At 42.5% G+C, this 27238-nt stretch overlaps 1 protein-coding gene across 3 annotated transcripts in view; it reads right to left on the bottom strand.

Moving 5' to 3' along the window:
* The window catches only part of SLC7A1 (solute carrier family 7 member 1), a 52736-nt gene that overhangs the window by 21430 nt on the left and 4068 nt on the right, over positions 1–27238 (bottom strand). For 2 of the 3 annotated variants that reach the window (XR_009958532.1, XM_062576972.1), the window contains exon 2: positions 2038–2421. Coding sequence is in view for 2 of the 3 variants with exons in the window: in XM_062576972.1 (XP_062432956.1) it covers positions 2038–2407 (370 nt within the window). In the remaining variant the exon portion in view is untranslated. Of the gene's footprint in view, positions 1–2037; positions 2422–4706; positions 4781–27238 lie in introns of those variants that run through there. The other variant, XM_062576980.1, reaches the window with a different exon arrangement.

Here is a 27238-nt window from a genome sequence, read left to right as displayed (position 1 = left end):
GTTAATTACATGCTGCAGACCACAATTCATCACCGCTACCCAGCACTTCTCATATTGCCTGGGCTGAACAGAAGCCACAGAGCCTCAGTGTGAAAAATACCAATTGGCCACATCCCTTACGTATAGACGCAAGCTCTCACTGCCTTGGCTGGTTTCAATGGCACTGCTCTGGATTTTCTGCAGCATGACTGAATACAAATTTGGCTGCCTGCCTTCTCTCAGCCCGCAGCTCTGAACTGCAGAGTGTGCTTGCCAACATATCTTTCCCTTCCACACCCCTGAAGCTGGTGGGAGTTATCCTTGCTCACAAAAAGGGCAACCAGCGTGGGTAAATGGGCTGCATAAGATAAAGAACAGACTTGCTACAGCTCATATTCCCTTGGGAGTTTCTTTTCTGCTTAGCCACCCTTCCTTCAAATTATGAGGAAGACAGTTGTAAACCTACTTTGTTGTCACAGGATTGAATTAAGAGTAACAAAGTTGTGTAACAGCACATTCATGGATACCATCTATCTAATTTTTGTATTTCCTGCCTTATGATAATATATTAAGCAGTCAGTTCTAAAGTAACAGCTGAGGTAGTAGTTCAAAAGCCATTATGAGAGGACCAAAAAAATCTAAAAAATATCAGTCTCAGTCTAGATCCTGTGAGTATAATGTTATATAGGTAAACCTTCTCATTGTGCATTTGGCAGAATCAGGTTTGAGGATGCTACCTTGGCCTCTCCTCAACTACATTACTCATTTTGGTTGTCCAGTATCAAGGCAGGAAAGGTCCTGTAACTAACCAGAACAGCATGGAGAAGACTATTTATCATTACCATTCTGGTCAGAGAAGATAAATCACTAAGATAGCTGTTTTATTTTTCTACATGTAGTCTAAGCAGAGTCCATTTTGGAAATCTGGAGCAAGTGTTATGCTTAGTTTGTTTAAAAACTATTTTTATCCTCTGCCTGCAGTGAACTTGACTCATAAAAAAAATCACTGGACTCACATTTCTTAAGGAGGTGAGTTTAAATGACTCTGGCTCTTCCTCTCATTTCTAATTTAAAAAGAAAAGGAGCAAGAAGTTTCAGGTAGCACAGAATTGAGTCTGCACCATCTCAGACAAGCAGCTACTCCATCACTATACCAGTCTGGATATGATCTTACCCTCCTGTCCCCAGCACCATGGGAACTAATCTCCAGGGTAACAGCTGCACATTCCATAAAATCCAGTTAAAAAAAAATAACTCTCTTTAATAATTCAGATGGATATTGTTTTTTATTTTAACCAGTAAGTCTTCTCTCTGAACTGACAAGTTGCCTTAATTATAGGCATGATGACAAGCAGCATGCCCAGAACATGTTTGACGAGACAGGAGCCTCACAAGGTTTCATGAATCTTTAATTAGCAAAATGTGGTTTAGTTTTTATGTATCAGCTGAGTTGTACATCGCATGCTCAGACCTTCATCCAAGGCCTCTCTTAGTGGGAGTTAAGGACTTAGAAGGGATTTAGTTTGGACCTTTCAGAGCCTGTGAACCTGCAACTCACCCTTAGCCTAATTTGCAATCACTCACAAGAAAAAATTCTGCTCTTCAGGTACTTTAAACAGGTTTCAAAGGCACTAGAAATTAATCCATAATCAGTCAGAAGCACAGCTTTTTAAAGTACAGAATGTGTAAAGGCATTTTGCTGTCAGCTGCTTCTTCCTTAGGAAGAAGAAAAAAGTTCTGTTTCATGACTAATTTTTAGCAGCCTCTCAGTCAAGGGAATGCCAAATGGATAATGTGGAAGTTCAGAGGAAGTAGCTGCAGTAATAATCCAGCTTCAGTACAGACTCTCAGCCTGCAACATCAGTCACCTCTCAGAGTGACAGGAGCCACCATAAAAGCATTCCTGCAAGAGAGTCCTGAAATCTTCAGTGAGTACAAGCAAGTCTGTTGCTTCTATTTTATAACAGCAATACAACAGTGCCAACAAGGTTGATGTTTCAAACGATGCTGTCATTTTGGATAAAAGCTACAGTCTTGCAGTGCACCTACTATACTTACCAATAACATAGGAAAGAATTAAATTCCATCCAGTAATGAAGGCCCATAGCTCGCCAACAGTCACGTAACTGTAGAGATAAGCTGATCCCGTCTTAGGTACTCTAGCACCAAATTCTCCGTAGCAGAGTCCAGCCAGCACAGAAGCCAAAGCAGCAATCAAGAAAGAGATAACGATGGCAGGTCCTGCATTTTCTCGTGCCACGGCTCCAGCCAGTACGTAGACACCTGCACCCAAAGTGCTGCCTACACCCAGAGCCACCAAGTCAAATGTATTGAGGCATCGCGAAAGCCGACTGTCTTCTCGAGTACAGTCCACATTTTTTCGGCGAAGAAGCTGGTTTCCCAAATTCATAAATCCCTGGCACCCCATCTTCTTGTTTGGTCCTGCAATAAAAATGCTGTCATTATTAGTTGAATCAACGACACCCGGAGAAATAGTGTCATTGCATAGTTATAATGCTGCAGCTTTGTTACCCTTAAACAAAAGTATCTTCTCACTTACTTCCCACCTTTTTACACTGCAAAACAGCTCAGCTGGCTTTTTATCTAGGCGTATCACAGGGATTTAAAATAAATAAATAAATAAAGCATTCTTCTGCTTCCTACTCCTATTCACATTGTGGAGGCTGTACAATCCTGGGAGGGCAAACTGGATTCCACCACAACCACTGTACCATGAAGGACACTAATCAGATTTACAGTTGCACAGGCTACATAAAAGCATGCGAGCCAAAAAAGTAAAGCCTGTCTTTCAGATTTCAGAGTTGTTTTCCCAGGCTAAGAGTTAAAAGAGACATATATACAGAAACATATATACAGACATAAAAAGAGACATATATGCAGACATATATACAGCGATGTGGATTTAGATAGATATATAGAGATATTTAATCTTTAGTTTCAGAGGTGAACTAAGAAGACCGAAACTTGTGAACATTATATCCCAGAATATGGCACAGCTGAATCCTACATGTGCTGCTGTCCCTAGAGCACAATGCAACCAGGTGCACCTGTGTAAGTCACACTATTTGCAGTAAGATAGACCCACAGAGACTTTTCCTGTCTCTAGGCTCCAGCTCCAGCCAACTGTTAATAGCAGCACACGCAGGCATTGTCTAGACTGTACCTACTAAAATACATGCTATCTGGAGAAAAGATACATAGAATCACGTTTTAGTCTACTTGGCTACACTGATATAAAAGCTCAAGCTATTTTGTATTTGCATCAACTAAACCAAGAGCAGAATGTAGTGCTCTGAAATTTTCAGTCCCACTCAGGACGGATGTCCTGCAAAACAGGGGTATTTAATGAAACCATGGAGCACTGTTTCTGCCTATGCTCCTACATCAGCAATATGCTTCAGAAGGCACATAAACATGTAATTTTTCACACGTACATTGTAATGACCAATGTGAAAGGCCAACAAAGCCTTTTAGATCACCCACATACTGTAAGCTACATTCTGCAGAAATACTCAGCCTTTGCTCATAATGCAGGCCCAACTTCTACTAACGTATGCAGGGCATCCAGTACACCTGGAAACAGAAGAAACACATCCTAACACAAAGAGACGTTTATGTGCACACAATTAGGCTTTTGCCATTCCCACATATAGACGTGTTGTCATGGCCAACTTGTCTATTCACTATCTCAGTTTAGGTGCAGCTCCCATGCCTGGGCCTTTATAACAGGATTATCAGCAGGGTATATCAAACTCCTCTGTGTAGAGGGACGCTTGAGAAGCTCCTTCTGGAGTTTCTTCTCTCATCAGAAATGTGCCTTGCACTAGTGCACCAGAGGAAGATTTTGTTATGCAATTCATGAGACCTACAAATTTGGCCATACGCGTATACATTGATCTAACAGAGACAGTAACAGCGCTCATTAAAAGCTATAATCAGTCAAACTAGTATCGCCAGCAGTCGAGTCCTGTCCTAGAGAACAACCTTGGAACTAATATAGTCAGAGAGGCCTTTGCAAAATCTGCTCCTTCAAGATTTATGCCTTTGGACACAATCTGTGTAGGGAAGTTTTGTCCTATTCTTTCTGAGAAAAGCAAAAAAGTTGCTTCAAAATTCTTGAAAAATGCAGAGAGCAGATTGAGAGGCTTCTCTTCACAGTGTTACCCGAATCCATACGTACAATATTAGAAAGGACTTCTTGCTTATTACATTGCCAAGTCTAGTCTCAATTGTCACGGGCAACCCTGGCTCTCCCTCGAGACTTGCTAATTCCCATCTCCAGTGTTGGAAAGCTCCACCAACACTCTTCTACTCTCTGGCCAAAGTGCTTTATATGTTTATTCACGTATCTTTGTATCAAGAGTGGCCTTTCTCCCTCTTTGATGTTTAACTCAGTGGACTTTTAGAGACCAGTCATAAACCCTCAGCCTTCATTTTGCAAAGCTAAGCAATCTACATCCCATAGAAATTGGACAGTCCATCTCTCTGCAGTTGTTCAACTCTGAATAAACCTTGCAAGCAGCAATATAATGGCACAATATCCCATTGCACCCTCTTATTCTTTGTGTCAAGAGGAACCATCTAAAGAAGCAATAAGAACATCCCAAGACCAACCACTAAACACTCACTGGGTGTCTCCTCTGCACACATCTATTTTCCTTTTCTAGTCTCTGACTTCTCACTACCAAATTCCCTATGCAACTTACAAGTTTCCTTCTAGTCCTCCTCTTCTTAAGTAACTTCTCATATGGCACTGTATTTAATCAAGTAAAGATAAAATAGCGCTGTCATTCCTCCCTTTCTCTGTAAAAAAGAAAAAAAACAATAAGAAAAAGAAATAAATAAACAAATAGCATCCCACCTTCTCCATATTTCTTATCAAATACAAGTATCAAATGAATCTGCCAGTCTCTCACATGTAAACTCCTTTATCTCTTTGCTATTCTACAGTTAATTGACACCACCTTTGTCTTGACAGAGGTTTTATTTTGCTGTTCCACCACTGATTTCATACCCTGGTTCTTTCTGATTGCTTGTCTTTCACCCTTCTCTTCTGAGTTTGACTACCCACTGTTTTTAACCACTTTCTTCAGCTGGTATTCTGCCATCCTACCTTCATTCATAGCATCATCATCAACAGAATTTGATAGTTGGATACTAAGATGCTCTTCAAACCTTCTGTAGGTCTTGCTGGATTAATTCTAATACAGATACACAAGGAAACATGCATTGAAATACAGCAAATTGTTCAACACTGAATAAACCTTGCAAGTAGCAACATAATGGCACAGTATCCCATTGCACCCTCTTATTCTTTGTGTCAAGAGGAACCATCATTCTGAATGGGTCACTGGCAGAGGAAACCCAACATTTGTGCAAAGCACTAGGAAGCTTCAAACATTCCAAAGGAATCACAGTCAAGTCATAGACCACAGAAAATCTACACCGAGGTAACATAGATGTGTGCTGGTACTGACAACAAACTATAATTCCTTTACAAATAAATTTGACTCCAAGCACCAAACCCACTATCTCAGGAGCTTTATTCAACTATTTAAGGGCGCAGTACATCAGCATATTTGTTCTAAGCAGGAGTGCAGAAGTGATTTAGAAGTGAATCTCCCTACTGTTCCCATTTACCACACTGCAGTTCACATTGCAGTGTGGTCCAACTACCAGGTGTCGAACGCACAAGAACAGACAGGAGCTTGTCCAAACTAGTCTTCTCTGAAATCTGTGTAATGCAGACATCAGGATCTCAGCAGTAACTGTTCTGCTCTGCAAAATTACTTTGGGTCACATTACTTCCTAATGTATACATTACTTCCTAAGAGAGATACGGCCTGTGAGGATGAAGCGCTGCTTTCCTCTCAGACTGCATCCAGGAGTTCAAAAGAGCCCCAGCCCAATCTCCAAGCTGCACCATCAAGCCTAACTTCTGCAGCAGGGCTTTTAAATGTTTCTTCATTAATTATGGAAAAGGAAAAAAGTTATTTTATGTATATGCAATGCAGGACTGAGGCATTCGCTTTCAAATAAATACCTTCCTGCAAATCAACAGTCATATGCATTGTACACTAATATCAATAGTATGCACAGAATAATACGTAGATAAACATATTGCTAAAAGTAATTTACAATATGATCAAGTGAGATTTGTATTTCATCTGCTCCAGCTAAAACTCAGAGTAAAAAATGGAAAAATGCATGCTATGAAGCTGAGCTAATTGAGCCAGAAATTAAATCCAATGCTTTGACTTTGCCACCACAGCATCAACTACAAAATCAAGAAACTCCTCACTTTTCCAAAAGACAGCAGTCATAAATCTTGGCTTAAATCTCTTTCCCCTGGCCTTAAACCTAGCCCTCCTACTACGAAAAGTAATTAGAATCGCTGAACAAAGTTGAGGATTTCAAAGTCCCACCGTGTCTGAAATTATCTAGTCCGCCAACAGCTCTCAAACAGCAGCTACATTCAAGAGAGACACAGATTCAAACAAATGGAGGAAGGTAGACTTCAGGTCAATCTTACAAAAATCTCATTTAGTGAACCATGGGAATTTCCAAAGCACACAGAGATGGAAAACTTTTCTCCCTTCAGAGGAAAGACAAATTTGTTTACCTAGGTGTTTTCATATGTCAGTTCTTCCACACATTCTCTTCTGCAGTCTTATGCAAATATGTGTCACAGCCAGAACTGCTTTCAGCTGGACAGTTGCACACTTCTCCAAAAGCAGGGATAGCGTTGTCATGAATTCTAAAGTAGGGTAAGAGAACAAGAGAACTGCAGTGAAACCTCCCCAATGAATTTCATTACATTATAGAAAGTCAACATGACTCCTAGGCTTTACTTAACTCCCATCAGAGTGATAAAGAGATTCCACTCTCTGAGTTTTAGAAAGACTGCTGTGATGGGGCTAACTCATCCACCCTGAACAGTAGTAGTAGTAGTTTACATTCAGTCTGGAGAAATTCCAGTGCTGTGCACCAAGAAAATATGTTACAAAAGATGTGGAAAAAAACTCCAAAACAAAATGAAAAAATTCCCATCATAAACTGCAGCCAACTATGAGCAAGATATCCACAGGAAATGTCTTAATGGTTTTATTTTCCAAAGCTAGTCTGAATATCAAGATCAATTTGACTGAGGACCAAACTCTGGATTTCAAATACGGATTTATTAGGTGGTACAGGAATATGAAGACCAGTGAAAAACAATTTACCTCTTGCTAAATGAACATGCTAAACCTTATGGCAAAGTTTAGTCACTGAGTGGCCTGAACACAGGAGTTAAAAGCAACACCAATGAATACTTGAGTCATAATTTAGGCTTTTATTAAGACAGAAAATAGAAACAATCTGCCACGCTCAGGGAACGTGCATGCAACAAGGTCCTGGAGAAAACAAATACATCTTGAGTTAAAGGGAGGTGGCCTGTCTGAGCAAGAAGTTGAGTGATGAACCATAGGGTCTGCAGAGACACACCACGGTAGGACAAGGCTCGCCTGCCCTTTGCAGAGGCCAGCACAGAGCCCCCAGGAGGCATGGAATGACCACTCTGGGACTTAGCTGAAGAAAGACAGGGAAATACTGGGAAAGCTACATCTGAGCCACAGACTACTAAACACTGTGAGGGGCAGGAAGTGGGAAAGGAGAGCTGTTTGGAAGAATGGAAATGTTTTGCCTGAGACCTTTCCTCCTGCCTACCTCCTGCCTTCGATGCTTCCTTACACACTGTGTAATCTGGACATACTCTATCATCTGAGAGTAGCATTTGCATGTTTTGCCAAATATCATCTTTCACTTTAGGGAAAGCAAAAGGTAGCATGTTTTTCACAGAATGAAGAAATGGAACTGAAAAATTCATTGTCACTGCATGTTGAACACACCTAAAACAGGAACTGTTAAAAAAAAAAAAGACCCAAGAAAAGAAACAGTGGAAGATAGGCCCTTTGGCAGCTGTTGAACATAACAGTCTACACAGAGCTCAGAATCTTCTCCATTTGCCAACTGCAGAGCAGGATCATACTGCTAATGCCTTATTCTCAGGCTCTTTCCAAAGGCTGTTGATACTGGTTAGGTAGACTTTTAGTCTGATCCCATACTGCAATCCACATTTAGTACGGCACAAAGCATATCACATACTCTGCAGAGAAAGCTCTCTGGCATTTTGTCCAGGGTATGATTAATTTTCTCTGAATAGTTAATCTGGTTTGGTATCAGCTACCAAACTGCTTCAGAAGAGATCTTCCTGACATCTTTCACCTTGGCTCCAGGCTGAGACTATAGGATCAAGCTTTCCCAAACCCCAGTGATTTGCACACCTGAGTCAACACCAACCTTGCTGAATGAAGCAAGTTTATCCTACAACGTGCTGAACTTTTCTTACAGAGAAAACCAAACTGAGGGAGGATGGTAACTTGCAGGGTTGGGTCATGCAGTTTGTAAAACAAAAATGTTTGTGATGTGCACTCACTCTCCAGTGTGCTAGTATACACAGGTTTTTGTGGTGCCTACATAACAGCAATGGGACTAACTTTTAAGTGATACATGGCACTAATGATGCATTTACTTTCAGCATGCAAGTGACCTATTAATTGTCTCCATATATTGCACACAGATCTAAGGAGGATGTGCTCTGTTGTGAACAAAAGCAGAAGCTGGGAGTCAGGCTGTGCAGCTTGACATTATCCTTCTCTAAGTGCCTCCAGTTAAAGATGGATTGTGGCTCCCTGTTGTTCAGAGCCACTCTCCCTCCCCCTTTCACCATCACTAAAATCCGAGGAGCTGCAGATGATAAGATTCTTTCAGGATTTGGCTCTATGCCTCTGCTTCAAAAACGTAATGCCTAATAATAGTTGTAGGCCATTTCCTACATAGCCATTTAATTTACATTTAACTAAAGCCAGTGTCTTGCAAAATGAACATAACTCAGTGGTGCCAAACCAATGGAAATTTTATCTTCGTACTGCAGATAAAGGCAGAGCTGGTACCCGACTGCCCTCCCTTGTCACATACTTTATGACAAATCACTCTTTGGGCAAGAACTGGACTGGGGAGAGGCAACCTCTGTGAGAGAGAAACAGCTCCTAGCAGCAGGGAGATCAGGACACTAGCGTGACCAGTTTCAGGAGCAGGGTGAGGTAGAAATTATTGCTACAGGATTTATTCGTAGAAAAAAGATGGGAAGGGGAAGGGGAAAGGGAAAGGGAAGGGGAAGCTAGTGACTTATTTCAATCTTACATACAGCTCAAGAGTACCCCACCACATTTTGGAGCTTCATTAGGTATAGCTACAGCTATTGACAGCTGTACTATGGCCACCAGGAATAAAGCAGAATGGCTTTTTAAGGATAATTTGTTTAGAGGGGGCACTATTTAATTATGATCAACTTTGAAATTAAGGCAAACATCCTGAAATTGGCTTCATGCCAGCAGGCAGTTTTCTGGTGAAACTCAAGATCAAGATCTCAACTTCACTCTCCCCAATAAACTTTAGAAAGTTTATGCATTTCTCTTGTGAATAAAATGCCATCTACAATCCTTGCAACTGTAAGCAGGATGCAGGGTCCATGAACTGCAGCCTTTTCTGCATCTCCTCATGCATAGCATTATCTTTCATCTCATAGATGAATGATTACCATACTGAGCATCTCTTACACATTTTTGTTGCTTTTGAAACAGAAGATACCAAATCAACCTTTAACTTTCAATTATAAACACAATAGTTCAAAGTGACCTTCAATAATGATGTCAGCAATTTTTTTTCAGAATAATCTTTCCATTTCACAGGATAACTACAGCAGCCATTATACCTCTGTCCAAAATCTTTCTGTTACCATTTGTTATCTTCGCAATTGCATCAAAGAGTGATTTCAGAGGAAATTATGATTTTTTCCTCTTTAGAAGTTGGATCTGCCTGTGATCTCGCTTTCTTAAATAGCTGCTCTTGACTTTGAAGTCAGGAAACATGTTCTAGGCTGGTTCCTCTCATTCTCACTCCCAATCATATTAGAAACTATAAGTGCTTTTTAAAAATTTATTTATGGTCAGTACTGTTGTGAAATAATGCAATTCTAATCACATAAAACACTTCTGGAGTAGTTTAACTCCAGAAAGTGATACGTAACTATCTTCAAGGACAGTCACAGTTACAGAAACATGATCTGAATGAACTGAAATTAGCTTTGTTCTCCACACACACATAAGTATCTGACTTTCCCTGCTGCTATAGCTGCTTGACAGTGATCAGGGTACAAATGCTAGAGAAGATTTCTGTGATCCTAGGCACGAACTCCTGAAAAGCAGAGAGAGGCCCCTCTGTGCCTTGGTGAACCTCCTTCTTGGCTGCAGTGCAAGGAGCTGGCTAGACATCACCATGGACTGAAGCAACACTGAGAACTTCATAATAACTCTCATCCCCATTCTCTCATCCCTCAAAATCATCACTGGACACAAGGGCCTGGTCTGATTTCCACAGCTCACATCAGCTCCTGCTTTTCATGCTTCCTTCAGCAACCTCGGAAAATGTGGATACGCAGCTTCTTACGCTATGGCTCACAAAAAACACTGAGTCCTGAGCCCCGAGCCTCAGCTTCACCTCAACGCACTGGGTACTTTGGACTTCAGCAGAGGACAAAGAAACTCAGCCACATGCAGCTTTGAGTCCTCAGGGAAACAATGACACACCTAGATAACCTAACAAGGTGGATCCTGAGGCAGAGGTCACATCCTTGGGTGAAATCCTGTCCTGCTGAAGTCAACGGCAAAGCTCCCGCCGACTTCAATAGGGCCAGAATTCCTACTCGTCCTTGTCTATTATTTACAATGCATTTTATGTTTGTTACTTTTGTTCTGTGTCCAAATTCTTATGCATTGATTGTATTGTTTTTTAAAATAAAATAGGATATTCTTCCTTCTCTTATCTAATAGTTAACATATCTATTATATCAGGTTTATAGATTTCCTTCCCCATTAACAACATTTTAAAAGGGGACAGTCTTCAAAACAATCCCGTAAGAAAATAAGCAATCTTGCATCTGGTTAACAGCAAAAAGGAAACCATAACAAACATCTGTCCAGCTAAACATAAAACACCATGTGTAAAAATAAGCTGACATGGCACCATTTTACATAAGCGGTGCTATCACTTCCTAAACAATTACAATTTGTTTCAACTTCTAGAAACCACTCCTGATCTATTTCAAGGCCCTGCTGCTTTTGAGAATTTTCTTCTCAGCAGCCAACTTCAATTTGCAGAAGAGCATAAAATTAAAGCAGATTATTCAGAACAAGGGTTTTTATAGCAAGCAAAAAAGAAAACCCCAGCCTAATCCTGCTGCAAGTATAATGAACTCCCCAAACAGCTCATTTGAGGAAGTAAAAATAGAATATCCTATATGAGTTGTCCCACATATGCTTACATTCATTTTGAAACACAAGGAAAGGTTAACTGCCATTGGAACACCTCACTCACAGCAAAGTGACATCCCATGGGCAGTCTTAAATCTTCCTCAGCATCCTAATAATCTTGAACAAATGTCTCCCCCACACAGCAATAACGTCATCACTGCTAATCTGCAGGAAAACAAACAGGTTGTACTTATGCCATGCTGATATGTTTGGCAAACAATGCGGAATGGGTTTGGCTCTTTATTTTTATTTTAAAACTTGTGAGCTTCCTGAACAAGCTGGCAATGATGACACCAACCTTTTGATCAATAAACAGGTAAAATATCCATTTGGGAGCCTTTTCCAAAAGGCCAACTTTGCTACTTTCATCATCACTTACATAGAAGATCTACTCAGCAGGAGAAGAAATGGAAAACCTGAGTTCTTACTATTTCCATTAGCATTATAGGCATCTGTAAAGTGTCACGCTTAGCCGTAGACTCCTAGCCGTAGACTCCTAGCTGCAAAAGTCAACCATCACTGAGACATGTCAGCCTCAGGTGTAATCCAAAACACTTACTTTCTGAATTATAGTAGAAAGTAGGAAGTGTGTCAGATTCATCCAAAACATCTTGCTGTGGAAAAATCTACAAGTGTTTTGCTAAGTTACTCTGCAACAACTGACAGGGCAGAAACAAGAAGGCTAGAGCAGATGCTTAGCTTTCCCCATGAACATTTAAACTAAGTCACCATCTTGAGTCTTTAGAAAAAGAAGCAAAAGAAGTGGCATCAGATTCAAACATTTGTTCAGTGGTGTCTCCAAAGCTTGCTACAAGCAACCCTGACTGGCTGGGCTGGAGAAGGAGGACAGCTTAGAGAAGATGGCCTTGGGGCAAGTATGGAGAACGGACTCAGAAGCTGTGGTCGCAGTAATCTGCAGATGCCTGCCAACAGAGAAAAGGCTTCACAGCTAATATAAATACAGGCTTGACTATGCATTTTCATTATGTGAAGCTGGAATACATCCTAGCATGGCACCAGCAATGGCTAAAAGCCTAAGCCAAAAGCCATTCCAGTAACTGCAAATCTTCGCATTGTTTTCACTGTGTGTAAAAAGAGGCTATCCTGCTTAAATATTTTGACGAGGCAAGGCATTTCCTACTCAAAAGAACAAAGTTGCCCAGTTAAATATAAACTACACACTAAACAGAGATAATGGCATATACACCGAAGCGGGCGTGCACTGTACACAAAAATACAATCCTAATCAGGACGTACTGCCCATAAAAAGCAGACCATATTACTTTCCTCTTTTGAATGCAGCTGCTTTAATGGCTTGAGAAATGTGTTGCTTAGGAACCAGCCCTCTGCCATACACGGCTGGGGATTGTGCAGGTGACTGTGGATGAAGCTCTTGAATGTTAGCGATATCTCAGAGGCAGTGTCTCCTGCTGTTCTCTAGGCAGTCCAGAGCCCTGAAGAATTTCCTCAACTGGAAAAGGAGCGGTAAGGTATTCACTGCTACACTGCCTACTTACAAGTAATCATCAGTGGAAACATCAATTCTGGCTAAAACTGAAGAATTTGCTGCTGGCAGTATTATCAACAGAGAATACACTCTAAGGGACACTGCAGTTTACCTGCCGGTTTTCTGAACTGCCATGCCTACTGTCTGGAACAAGACGAGAAATTCCTTTCCCATCATAAGAGTTTTTGAGATTGCCAAGATTATTCTATTCCTAAATCCAGAAAAAAAGACAAAACTCTAAAATATTCATGAGCAAAAAAATCTCCCGAAAAATTTAAGACAGAAAAACATCAATATTTTGTTTCAATACCCGCATAAAACTGGATCTGGCCTATTCAGTATCATAAATTAAAATTCAGTTTGAAAAGAATAGTCATAGAATCATAGAATCAGTAAGGTTGGAAGGGACCTCTGGAGATCATCTAGTCCAAACTCCCTGCTCAAGCAGGGTCACCTAGAGCATGTCAGACAGGGTTGCATCCAGGCAGGCCTTGAAGATCTCCAGAGAAGGAGACTCCACAACCTCTCTGGGCAACCTGGTCCAGTGCTCTGTCCCTCTCACAGGGAAGAAATTCCCCCTCACGGTCAGGCGGAACTTCCTGTGCTTCAATTTCTGCTCATTGCCTCTTGTCCTGTCACATGGGACAACTGAAAAGAGTTTGTCCCCGTCCCCTTGATACCCTCCCTTCAGGTACTTGTACACATTGATAAGATCCCCCCTCAGTCTTCTCTTCCCCAGGCTGAAGAGGCCCAGCTCTCGCAGCCGTTCCTCGGAGGGCAGGTGGTCCGGCCCTCTCATCATCTTTGTAGCCCTACACTGGACTCTCTCCAGTAGCTCCATGTCTCTCTTGTGGTGGGGAGCCCAGAACTGGATGCAGTACTTGAGATGAGGCCTCAGCAGGGCTGAGTAAAGGGGCAGGATCACCTCCCTTGACTTGCTGACAACACTCTTCCTAATGCACCACAGGACACCATTGGCCTTCTTGGTCACAAGAGCACACTGCTGGATCATGGTCGATTTGTCATCTACCAGCACTCCCAGGTCCTTCTCTGCACAGCTGCTCTCCACAAGGTCAGCCCCCAGCTTGTACTGCTGCCTAGGGTTATTTCTCCCTAGGTGTAGAAATCTGCACTTGCCCTTCTTGAACCTCAGGAGGTTCCTCTCCGCCCAACTCTCCAGCCTGTCCAGGTCTGTCTGAATGGCAGCACAGCCCTCAGGTGGATCAGTCACTCCTCCCAGCTTGGGATCATCAGCAAACCTGCTGAGGAGGCACTCTGTCCCCTCATCCAGGTCACTGATGAAGAAGTTGAACAGGATGGGACCCAGTACTGAGCCCTGGGGGACGCCACTAGCCACAGGCCTCCAACCAGACTCTCTGCTACTGATGACGACCCTCTGAGCTCTGCCTTTCAGCCAGTTCTCAATTCACCTCACTGTCCACTCGTCTAACCCACACTTCCTGAGCTTCTCTAGGAGGATGTTATGGGAGACAGTGTCAAAAGCCTTGCTGAAGTCAAGGTACACAATGTCCACTGCTCTCCCCTCATCCACCCAGCCAGTCATTCCATCCTAGAAGGCTATCAGATTGGTTAAGTAGGATTTCCCCTTGGTGAATCCATGCTGGCTACTCCTGACCACCTTCTTTTCCTCCATAGGCCTGGAGATGACATCCAGAATGAGCTGTTCCATCCATCACCTTTGCAGGGATGGAGGTGAGGCTGACTGGCCTATAGTTGCCTGGGTCCTCCTTCTTGCCCTTGTTGAAGACTGGAGTGACATTTGCTTTCTTAATGTCACTTAGTCATTTTTGATCTGAAGGGAATGTTTCAAGTTTCCAAAATTTAAACTTCAAAATTTCTAAAACACAACTTCATTGGAGCCCATTCTTTTCCACAAAGTTTCAGCTGTGATTAATACCAAAGGTGGCACATGCTAAGGCATTCAACAAGTGAAAGGCTAGATAGAGTTTAATTCTTTTCCTTGTCTATTGTAGAAATACAGAAAGCATTAGGTTTAATTTGCAGTGGAGAATATCTAATACTAGGCTTAATTTGCAATGGAGAAAATCTGATGTTTGGATCAGATTCTAACTGCAGAAACAATGAAACATTGGGATAGGATACAAGAAAGTGAGTCTCCAGTATCCAAGGATTTTAAGAAAAGGTTAGAAATATTCCTCCTAGGTATAAACTGGATATACAGCATCCTGCATCAGAGCAGGGAAGACCTGGGCACAGCTGGATAGTAGGTTTGCTTTGGCAGCAAAGCCAGGTTAAACCTTGCATCCATGTAGTCCTATCCGCTAAATCACCCCAGTAGCTGTACCAATATAAGCACTTGAGGAACTGTGCTGGAAACTGGAACACTGGAAAAAAAACAATTATTTATATCCCCATACAAAAAAAGTGGGGGGGTTTGTTGTTTTTTTAACCCTGACCACTTCACTGGTTTGATCTTCAGCACAACCTTACAGAGAGCTGAACAGGCTGAAGGGGTGGTAAGCGACTGGAATCAGCAGCCAGGACAGAGGACAACGGATGAGAAACTCTCCAGACTGGATTCCTACCTGAAAAGTATACCTTGTGAGTGACATCTTCAGTGCTCTCAAATCTCTTGGTCCATACCTCATCCTTCAGCCAGCAAAGATCCTCTGGCAGCTCAAATCAGCAATCAGCAGTATTGCATTTGCTGTCCATAGCTCCTCAGGGGTCAAAAAGTTAAGGAGATGACTTCCTGACTAGCTGACAAAGGGCCTCACACCTCTCTAATTACATGAATCGCAGTTTTCTGATACAGAAAATGTTGAACCGAAAAATCTCCCACCAGCTCCACTCAGTCTCAAATAGTTCCTCAGCATGGCTTCAAATTACACTTTGCAAGAAAACGGCTTGATTTAACTCCCTCAATTTGTCATAAAACCCGAGGGGATCTCCACTGATAATGAGACTTGCCAAATAAAATCCTGAGACAGATTGCCAGGGATCTACCCTAAATGACATATTGCCTGTAATCTGCCAGGAATTCAGACTTGATACTGAGCAGAATAAAATTACATTCTAGGAAACAATATTAAGTAAGTGAGCTTATGTCTTCTTTAACCCAGATAAAATGGAGACAAAGCTTTGCTTCGATGAAACATCTGGTCATGTCAATCAGCATGTTTCAGCCATGGCCTTTAGACAATAGTCCTTGGAAGAAGTGGGAAATGTTCACTGGGGAGATAAGGAGGCAAGTTAGACCGAGACTGAAGTTGGTATGTTACAATGATATAGGAGGAAACAAATAAACAGATTAAGAGCCACAAAGTCTATCCAAAACAGTAAACACCATCTTGAACTGACATGGGATGCATTAAGAAGAGACAGTCAAGATGAGACAGTTGGAAAGAGGCTTCCCTAAATACTATCATTTCTTCAGGAGAAAGGGCCCAGACTAGTGAGGATTTCCAGGTGAGAACAAGGGATAGATCGAAGTAGCCTGAAAGGTATAAATCATCAGAAGGTAACTTCCTTTACAGGAAAGGAGACAGAGAAGGCCAGCAGGCGGCTCCTCAGTCAGGCACGTAGCTCCTCAGTCAGAGGTGTGCAGCTTCAGCCTGGCTCCCTCCATGTTACACTGCTGCAGCGGTGACCTCCTCATGCCAACATGGGTTGGCACTGCTTCCTCCTGGGCTATGCCCAGGGCTGGCAGTGCCCCTGGGCCCTGACCTAGGCCACATCTGCAGCACCTGCCCATGTACCACTTTGAGAAATAACTTTGGGTTTGGCTACCCCTGTAGATTAAAGTATCTGTTGATCAGCTGTGTCTCAAACAGTAGCACTCCTAACACTGGCTTATGATCATCACACTGGTGTCCGAATTTAAAATTTCCTCAATTAAAATAGTGAGTCCGAACCCAAAGCAAAGGAACTATTTCCTTCACTGAAAAATCAAGGGAGGGGTTTCTGTGTGAGAGGTGCTGGTGTCTGAAAACAACGTTTCTTAGAAAAAAATGTTCTCTATACTTCAGAGGTGTGGCGTTGTTCGTGCTGGTGAAAAAGTAGGCTGCATAAGTGCTGGGTGAGAAAAGTCACACATCTGCATGAACCTAAAGAAGGACAGGAATGTGAGAACTTTGTCCTCAGCAAATATCTGCATTCCCCTTGAACATAAGTCCCCTTCAAAAGATAAACTTAATAAATTTGTGAGTATGTAGTGCTCACTTCTCAATGTACAGGGGGTGACTCTGCTGGTGCTCTGTTAACATTTAAGACAAAGCTTTTTATCCCTTTTTCCATCTCCACAGAAATGTCTGCACCGTACTACTCACATTAGGCACGAGGGAGAGAACTTAGCTTTCACCAAAAACATATTAATTCAGGGGAGGAAAGGAAGCAGCTATTGTATACAGCAGAATCACTGTGCTCTCTGGCCATCCTACCAAGATGACTATATGCTCTTGAGAAAGTTTTTGCTATCCTTGGGTATCTGCGTCTGCAAATGTCAAAGCATACCAAAAAGCCTACATCATTCTTTAGGGTTCATGCACTCTAAATAAATTAATTAGAACAGGTTTCCATTAATGCAAGAATTTTTCCATTGATTTGGAAGTCAGTCTCAAGGGCCTTCTACACACACACCTCTGAGTCAGATCTGTCAGTTCTACACCTTTATCTGGTTGTTTGCTAATGACTTGACAAAAGAGAAGAATTAAGAAAAAAATCCTTTTTCTGAGTAAAGTGAAGTAAATCTTTTATTGAGCAAGTCAGCTGCACTCCAAAATATATTACGACCTTCCAAGGGCATTTCTACGACTGTGGATCTAAGACTAAAGCATTCCTGCAAATATAATTTACACCATACCAAAAAGAAGCCTGCTGTGAAACGAGTAAAATGTTTGCCTTTAGACCCAGTATTCCTACATTCCATTCATAATTTAAGGGCTAGGGAAGGAACAATTCCTTACAAGCTCCAAGCACAGACTTTGCAAGCATAAACAAGATCTTCATACACCTCTCAGCTGGTTTGGGCAGTTGCCTTCTCTCCTACAGCCAAGAGGCTGCAAACGCTGCTGCATGTTTGCAGTTTTAAGGATCAGTCTTGACATTCTCCCTCATAGACAAATAATCTCCATCAGAGAGTTTTTCAGTAAGACATTCCTCTGAAAGATGAAACCCTGACATACACCAGATCTGCCCAGCTTGTAATTAAAGGCAAAGACTGAGTGCCACCACCTGATCAAATTCATATTTCCCTACCCTCAACACCCCCGCACAGATTTGAGTCCTTCAGAGTCCAAGGAGCCAAGCCTACATGTTCTGAGGGCCACCAACGGCCACTGGTGCCCCAGCAGTTCAGGAACATCACAAAGAGCACAATATAGCACTCGCAGGACAGAGCCCAAAATGGGGACCTCTGGACAGTTCAGAGACAGAGAAACAGCTCCCTCTCTTCCTCGCAGGAGCAGGTGCTGGAACTGACGTGAAGCTGGCAGATTGCTCCCCTTCCTCTCGCCTCTAAAGCAGCAGGCGCCACAGCTGCAAACTCCCCCTCCACATGGGGCAGAAAGGAGGATATTGAATGCCGATGTTGCGGCCACACACTCAACATATGTAGAATATAGAGATACCCTAACTCCCCAACAGGTCGCCTCCCCTGACTCCTCCAACAGCCCATGACACTTGGCTCACCAGGGACTGCTTTACTGGGACGGGAATTGAGCTGGGCAGGATAGCTGTGAGCCCAGCTGCCAGGAATGCAGGATGTGCTCACAGCAGCATCAGCAGTACTTGTCACAGTCTAGACACCCACAGCAAAGCAACGGCCAAGGGCAGTCCACAGAAATGGGGCACAGAGGATAAAGCATGAGGCTGTGTCAAATAGAAAGAGAGCGGAGGAAATAAAAATCATCTACCAACCTGAATTTGATGCTTACCTAAAAGCAGTGAGTGCTCATGTGACAGTGAGACCTCTGCTACCATTACAGGGGTCCCCACAGGGAAACACTGAGGCAGGCACGCCTGGTCCTTTGCTTTAACACCCCTCCGGGACTGCACACAGCAGGCTCAGAAACGACAGACACCATATTCACCTCTAAGCCTCTGAGCAAGCACTGCTCTGCTTGCTGCGATGGGGGCAGTGAGCATTCATTGCTAATTTGGGATCAAATCATGCTGACCGTGATCCACCCGCCCCAGCTCCCACAGCCAGGTTAACATTAGTACCTGTGCTGGCTCCCAAGCTGCAAAAAGCTACACAAATTGCATCATTCCACCTTCCTCCCCCTGCCAGGCAGCCGCCTCCCCGCAGTATCCCCGGCCATCACAAGCAGAGCCTTCCATTTTAAAAGCAGACTAGTAATTAGGAATAGCAACAACGCACAGTTTGGTCATTTCTGCAAATGCCACATGCAGTTGCCATGGCAGCTTCACCCACGTACTTGCCCACTTGCTGTTAAAACTTCACATGGCACAACTCACTCCTGTTTCAGTATTTTGACCCAATCTTGCCCAGCTCTGCAGCTCAGTCCCTTATACGCCGAGCACCAATAAAGACAAGTATTCACTGGGACAGGAGCACTTAAATTAATAAAACAGGAACATGAAGTATGATTACTGGTCTGATCGTGAAAAAAAAATCGGTCTCAAAAGTGTTTTGTACTTAATATCCCAAGCTGTCAACTTAGCACCTCATAAGCCCTGATGGATTTACAACAAAAATGTCTCTGAAAATTATATTCATAGCATTGCAGCCTAAAATAAGTACAGAGAAGTCCAAATGATCTAAGCATGATGTCTGACTGGTCTGATTACAGGATAATCAGCTGCTCCTGGTTTTACATGTAAATATCAGAGCCTAGTCTTGATATAGTCTATCCAAATAAATCTTATCAGAAAGGAGGCATAATGCTGATGTGGAACTAAGTTTCACAGTAAGGCAGGTGTGAAGTTTGTTTGCTTTAGGTAAACATTTTTTTTTTTTTAGCCACAAGCTCACTGGTCAGCTTTTCCCTGCTTCCCAATGGATGTGCTGCAGGAGGACAAAGGCAAAGGTAACATCCTCCACTGCCAGTCGCACCTCCCAGATCTGCTATGAGCAGGGGGACCTGAGCAATATAGCCCTCTCAGCCCTCTGTGGTTTGCTACTGCATGCAGAATAGCACTGGCAGGGAACAGCATTAGGCTTGCAAAGTGAGGAACTCAAATGCCATCAGTAGTACAGTGGCCCTCAAAACTTGAGCACTCACATCATAATTTAGACTTAGTTGCAGGGTCACAAGCTATTTATTCCCCAGGGCCCTTCTTTAGTCAGTGTACAGAACAGATGGTGCTCAGGATTAATTAATTAAGACTGCACAGCCAAAGAGATTACTGTCTAACAGGAGTTTTGCTTCCATCTAATCCAAACGTTCAAGGTTGTGTGGTTGTGACTCAGGGAAGTTTAGGGCAGAGATTTCCAAACCTCTGACTGTGGACTGCAGAGCTAAGCAGGATTGGGTCAAATACTGAAACAAGAGTGAGTTGTGCATGAAGTTTTAACAGCAAGTGGCCAAGTTGGGGAAAAGGGATTTCCAAAACAAACCATATTTATCTCAGCATGTGGAAAGAAGATCCTTTTTTGCATCCCAAGAAGAATTAAATAGGCTTCCCATTCCTCCCTCAGAGGGAATCAAGACTTTCTGAAGTTTTTTTCCCTAAAGCTAGAAGAGTGTAAATCATCCCCCAGACGAAGCAGGAACCAGTACACAGGGAATGTATTTCGTGTCTCACAGCGAACACAAGACCAGAACACGACCAGCACTAACAAGGTAGAGGGACTCTTTGTCCGCCATTAGTGCAGGGACTCCACGCTGGCCAGCCTACAATGAGATTTTGTCAGAAAGCTAGTAATCTTGGCAGAAAGCTAGTAATCGTTACATAAGGGACTCCAAGGAAGGCCCAGCTCTCACTTGAAGCTATGGGCTAGAGGGGCAGTTAGAGGGGAAGACTCAGACTCTCCCTGGTCCATCACGCCTCCCTCTCCCCTTGAGTGCTCAGGCACTGGGAGCTGTTGGTACATGCAAAGCTGGGTGCACTGCCGACAGGACGCACTGGGTCTTCCTGGAAATGTCTGAATCATTATTGCACTGAACTACAATACACTATTGGGAGAGCAGGGCAACGGCGTGGCTTTTCTGTCCTGAACGAGCAGCTAAGCCAAGCCCATGGCAGCTCCAGCAAAATGGGAGGCACTGGCACAAAATCCCCCTGCCCCAAACCACACCATGCTGATTAAACAGCACATCACTCCTGTTCCTGATGCCTGCAGACAGTACATGTCTTACTGACATAACACCGTCTGACCTACAGTTGAGCTACCCAGTACTGGCAGCCCTCTAAAGCCCAGAGTCCCTATGATCCCTCTCCTCCTGCCCACGCTGCTGGTCACAGCAGCATGTCTGTGCCCCACTGGTCACATGGCATTGCCCAAAGATAAAGTAAGATACATTAAAAACAGCCAGGCCTGTCACTGTGGTCTACCTGCTGCCCCATGCTGTAGTACTGGCATTTTCTCCTCCTCTACTTCTCCCCTCCTTCCTCTCCTACCAGCTTGCTGGACTGCCCCAGAGTGAGTCCCAACTGTTTTCCAGCAAGTCAGGAATGCAGAAAATTGGCAGATTTGTCCTGAACCCAGCCATGAGACCACTGCAAAATATAGTGCAGACTCAGGCATTATCTGGCAGTCAGTGTCACCCTGTTCTCTCATTTTGTTTTACAATTTGTACCGCAGAAAGCCAGTTCTTGCAATCTGCATACCTCTACGGAGGAAGTTAATTCCTGCTTACTTCAAAACAACAAGTCAATTTACAAAACAGATGACCTCCAAAGGGCAAAAATGATTTGTCATAACACCCTCTTCAACTCCATCAGCCTGGCAGTTGATCAATTTGTTGACTAAAATCTTGCTCACTCTTTCTGCTTTTATAGGAATTGTCATTTGCATCTCCATGCCCTAGAGTTTTCTCATATGGAAGTCTGCCTGTTTTGTGACTCTTAAAACATACTCATACTTTCTCGTTGTACCTGATTTTGAGAATCAGCTAAAAAAAAAAAAAGTACAAAATTTTTGAGCTCTCAGTACCGATGTGGAACTCAATGACAGAAATAAGTGAAGTCACATGGCACATATTCCTGTCAAATGAAGTTACATGGAAATTCTTAGAAATAATAAATAATGTCCCTATCAGCAAAGCAATATTGTTCATAGTGAATATGATCTATTTTTCTCAGGAGAAAAATGTCTGATAACATCCAGTTTGCTCATACATTTTAAAGACTTTATTAGATCTTTCCATACCATCTTTCCAACATCAAAGAAAATCAGTCTTAATTATACTTACAGGGGGGGAAGGTGTAAGCAGAGAAGCCTAAATATGACAGCTTCTGAGAGATGTTGCATTATATATTTCAACATACTTCTTCTAGCACTTACAGTGCCATAAGGCAAGTCTCTCCCCAACCCTGCATGTCACTTATCTAGAACAAGAAACTTTGAAGTCTAATAAGATCTACTGCTGCTAGGCTGTTTAAACGACAGCAGGAAGGAAACAAACTATGGGCTGTAAATGTTCTGCTTAGTGCCACTACACTGAGGCTTTGAAAAAAAAAGAAAAAAAAAGAAAGGTTATTTTAAAGAAAAATAACTCTGAAACAAATGATAATTATCATTTTCCCTTAAGGGCCTGAACAGCAGCATGAAAAAGGGCTGCTGTTGTGCTTTTTCTGGTGCTATGCACCATGCTGTTCTGCTCTCCAAGTATTTCCTTCTAAGAAAAAACAGGCTTAAAAGGTCTCTAACATCTGTGATGGTTTCTCTGGAGCAGCCAAGACACAATAGTGCTTCAGCACTTCTAAAAGTTTTCTTGGGGATATCCTTGTATTTCTCTACCGCTCAACAGAGTTCCTCAGTTGCAAGGAGCTGGAATCCACTCTAAGAAGTTAACTTCAGCCATCTGCAAAGATGATGCTCAGGCTAAGAGTATCATCCAGACCCCCTCTACAGTCAAAAGGGAGAGAGATGCACCTCCAGGTAATAATTTATCCCTTCGGAAGAAAGGTGGGAGGAATGACCCTCCGGAGATGCCCTCTTCCCTCCACCAAGTATTGCAGGGGCTTACAGAACTCACAGACAGCACTCGAGAGCTACGAAAGCTCCAACAATAACTCAGACAACTCCTTGAGCCACAGAACTGCCTGAACCTCCAGTTGTGAAAAGTAAAAACATCTCATTGGAGTTTTATATCATTGTACTATCCACAGAAAGACAGGTCAAAGGCTATGATCAGCTCTCTGGGGCTTTTTCTACTCAGAAGTCCACTTTCTTCATAAAAAACAATAGCTCCTCACAACAATTACATTCCTCAAAAATAGGAAAGCTTTCTGGACAAAGCTTTGGATTTCAGGACTTCAGAAGCATTAACCCCAGTGCCTTGAGAGAAAAGCATAAAAAAACATGGTTCTGCTCTTCTCCAGTTGTTTAATTACTATATTTTGCACTCTACTGCTTGTGCTGCTAGCTTTTCTGATTTGAAGAGATGCTAAACGCCAAATTCCCACCCCCATTTCCCTTGTAGGACATCAGAGCGATATCTCATAGAAATTCTTATTTTCTAGGTTCCCAGGAGTACTCAAACAGCTGTTGCTTTTCCTCTTCAAGACATGGCACATCTACCCTAATCCACTGCTCAGCTGCTGAGTTCTGGGTGTTGCCCTTTCTTCTCACTCATGGTGCCAGAACATTTTGCTGCTTTCTTCCTCCTATGCTAGCAGATTACACAGTCAGAAACATACTGCCTAATGCACTCATGGTCAGTAAGGGCTGGTATGTGACAGTAACTTCATACCTGTATCAGGTAAGTTCAGGAAGAGACCATAAGACAGATTTCTAAATATCTGCTTTGATCACTTCTTTCCATACAGTATTTCATACGTGTTTATTCAGTGAGTTGCTAAAGCACTGGTGGACAAGTTAGAGTCTCAATTACATTACATTTTTTCCAGAATGACCTTACAGTCAGTATCTCTTAATGTCTCTATATGATTCTTATTACAAATACATAACTTGAAAAAAAGCTTCTGCTGCTGCTCCAGGCAAAGCAAAAAAGCAGGGGGTGATTCTGCTGTATTTTTCTTATTTCTTGCAGTAATTTTTTAGAAGCTATAAGCATACAAACCAGCCTGATGCACTGTCGATGTTTTACTGCAAAGTGAAAGCAAGAATAAAAACTTCGCAATACATGTGTTCCAAGTCACACTGTTCGGGGAACTTTTTGGAAGGAGGAAAAACAAACAATGCAGCATTCAGTAATATCTTTTGCTTGGGAATTATTTCACATGGATCACCAAACAGCTGTCAGGCAGTAAACAACTCAGAGTGGAGTTTAATCATCAATCTAGAGATGAAAGGCTATATTCTGGTTACCAGAGCCAATTAATCCCCTCTAGAATATTTTCTAAAGATACACCATATTATTTACTTTGCTAGCTGAAACCACTTTATAAAAGAGTCACTTCAATGAAATGACCTAGTTCCACAAACTCATCCACCCAGGTTTTCCAACTAGTTTACTTTAGGAATTTTTCCTTTGACAAAGACAAGCTCTTCTTCAGTTTAAAGAAACAGTTCATTTATCAACTCACAGCAATTTCTTGTTCGATAACTTTACTCCTGCCAAATATACATCCTTATTTACCTCCCACACTGGTGTTCCCAAATGAAATTGCTACTAGCATTACTACTGGTTTGATTTTGTTATGCTTTACGGTTAGCACTTATTTCTTCTTTCTTATTCTATAGAACTGATTTTGACCAGTGACTTCAAATTTCATAGGAGCTTCTACTGTTCCTCTGAAATCCACAGTGTTACCTCACCCCACAGTAAAGGCATCGCTCCACTGCAGAGGTAGTATGGGGAATCAGACGGAACCTTTGGATCCAAGTGCTCCCAAGCTCAGATCTCAATATGCTTTAACCATGTGATTTTGCATGTTATCTCTTTTATAGTATCTCTTTGCATGTTATCTGCTTTAACCATGTGATTTTGCATGTTATCTCTTTTATAAAATAATGTCAAGTGGCACTAATCCACAGCCCCCGAAATACCCCACAGCCAAAGCAAACTCAGCTTTGGTTTACTCTAACCACTGAACTGCCACAGTCCATGCACTGCTGATATCCAGAGCAGCACCATACACCCAAGTCTTCTTACAACTCCAAGTGTACTGCCCTCAGCAATAAATGTCCCCAAATAGTTGGCACCATCTCTGCTTTCCACCTCCCAAATGTCACCAGCCTATCCAAACTATGCATTGAGCAGCTCATGTGGCATTCTGGACCATTTCACTAAAACTTTGTTAAGTTAGCAATTTTTCTGAAGATGCATCATATTATTTACTTTGCTAACTGAAACCACTTTAGTAAAAGAGTCACTGCAATGCAATAACATTAATAACATTAATTGAAATAATAATAATAAATAACCATCGAAGCAGCTTATTGTACCCTACCTCATTTGAGCTGAAACAAATTAAAGAAGAGCTCATACTGGCATATCAGCCAGGAAACAGAAACAGCATTTGCCTCTGCCATTGGGATGCCAATTAGTAGCTGGCAATAGTAAACATTTCTGCAGGTGCAACAGCAGCCAGAGATGACACGCATCTACCCCGTAACTCAGCTCTTCTCACATATGTTAAAATATCTGAAAACATGAGACAGTCAAGCTCCCACACAGTCAGGAATAATATGAATCAGAGCACAGTGCTATTTATTTTGAGAACCTTCCATTTGACTGAACTGTTCAAGGAGTTAAATAAATGATCTGCTACAAGAGTTTTAACCAACTGCATGAATTAGTACCAGGGACAAGCCCTAGCTAAATAAGTCTGTGTTCACTTTCTTCAGAATATCAGTGTGTCTTCTAACAAACTTTCAGAAGTGAAGAACTATTAGCCTTTAAATTTCAAAGAAAACATAGCTTGCTCCATATATATGGATAGTATTTAATTACAAGTCATCAAAAACAGGATACTAAGTAAATTTAAAAATTACATGGACAAATAATATCCCCTATGAAGGAAACAAATGACAAGGACCAGGAAAACAACGAGGCAAGTGTGAAATAGAAAAAAAAAAAAAAAAAACTCTATAACCAGTAAAAATAGGTGAGATATTTATCTGCACCTCTGGTGAGGAGAAATCAAGAGTTATTAAAAATCTCAGAAAAAAGGCAGAAGAAATATGTAAGAAGAAAATATGAAGCTAAATGCTACTATTAAGTAGACTGTAACAATTTTAATATTTAAATAAATATAGCAATAGCATGGATTTCTCATATAACTAGTGAAGACAAAAGCAGGACAGACACTGAGGAACAGGTCAGATTAACAGGAAAATTCATTGGGGGGTCCTGTTCCGTGAAGAAACAAAAAAAATATTTCCTACAGCAGTTATTCTAATTCCTGAACACACAAAAGAGGGTGGTCATCAGTGGCGTGGAGCCTAGTTGGAGGCCTGTGGCTACTGGAGCTCCCCACGGCTCAATACTGGGTCCCATCCTGTTCATCAGTGACCTAGATGAGGGGGCAAGTTTGCTGATGATCCCAAACTGGGAGGAGTGGCTGATCCACCTGAGGGCTGTGCTGCCATTCAGACAGACCTGGACAGGCTGTAGAGTTGGGCGGAGAGGAACCTCCTGAGGTTCAAGAAGGGCAAGTGCAGGGTCCTGCACCTAGGGAAAAATAACTCTAGGCACCAGTACAAGCTGGGGGCTGGCCTGCTGGAGAGCAGCTCTGCAGAGAAGGACCTGCTAGATGACAAATCGACTATGAGCCAGCAGTGTGCCCTTGTGACCAAGAAGGCCAATGGTGTCCTGGGCTGCATTAGGAAGAGTGTTGTCAGCAGGTCGAGGGAGGTGATCCTGCCCCTCTACTCAGCCCTGAGGAGGCCTCATCTCGAGTCCTGTGTCCAGTTCTGGGCTCCCCACTACAACAGAGACAAGGAGCTACTGGAGAGAGTCCAGCGTAGGGCTACAAAGATGATGAGAGGGCTGGAGCACCTGCCCTCCGAGGAACGGCTGCGAGAGCTGGGCCTCTTCAGCCTGGGGAAGAGAAGACTGAGGGGGGAATCTTATCAATGTGTACAAGTACCTGAAGGGAGGGTGTCAAGGAGACGGGGACAAACTCTTTTCAGTTGTCCCATGTGACAGGACAAGAGGCAATGGGCAGGAATTGAAGCACAGGAAGTTCTGCCTGAGCGTGAGGGGGAATTTCTTCCCTGTGAGAGTGACAGAGCACTAGACCA

The sequence above is a fragment of the Rhea pennata genome, chromosome 1 (assembly GCF_028389875.1).
Source record: "Rhea pennata isolate bPtePen1 chromosome 1, bPtePen1.pri, whole genome shotgun sequence".
Classification (NCBI taxonomy): Eukaryota; Metazoa; Chordata; class Aves; order Rheiformes; family Rheidae; genus Rhea; species Rhea pennata.
The sequence above is the reverse complement of the archived record's forward strand: the minus strand, read 5'-3'. Positions and strand labels throughout refer to the sequence as shown.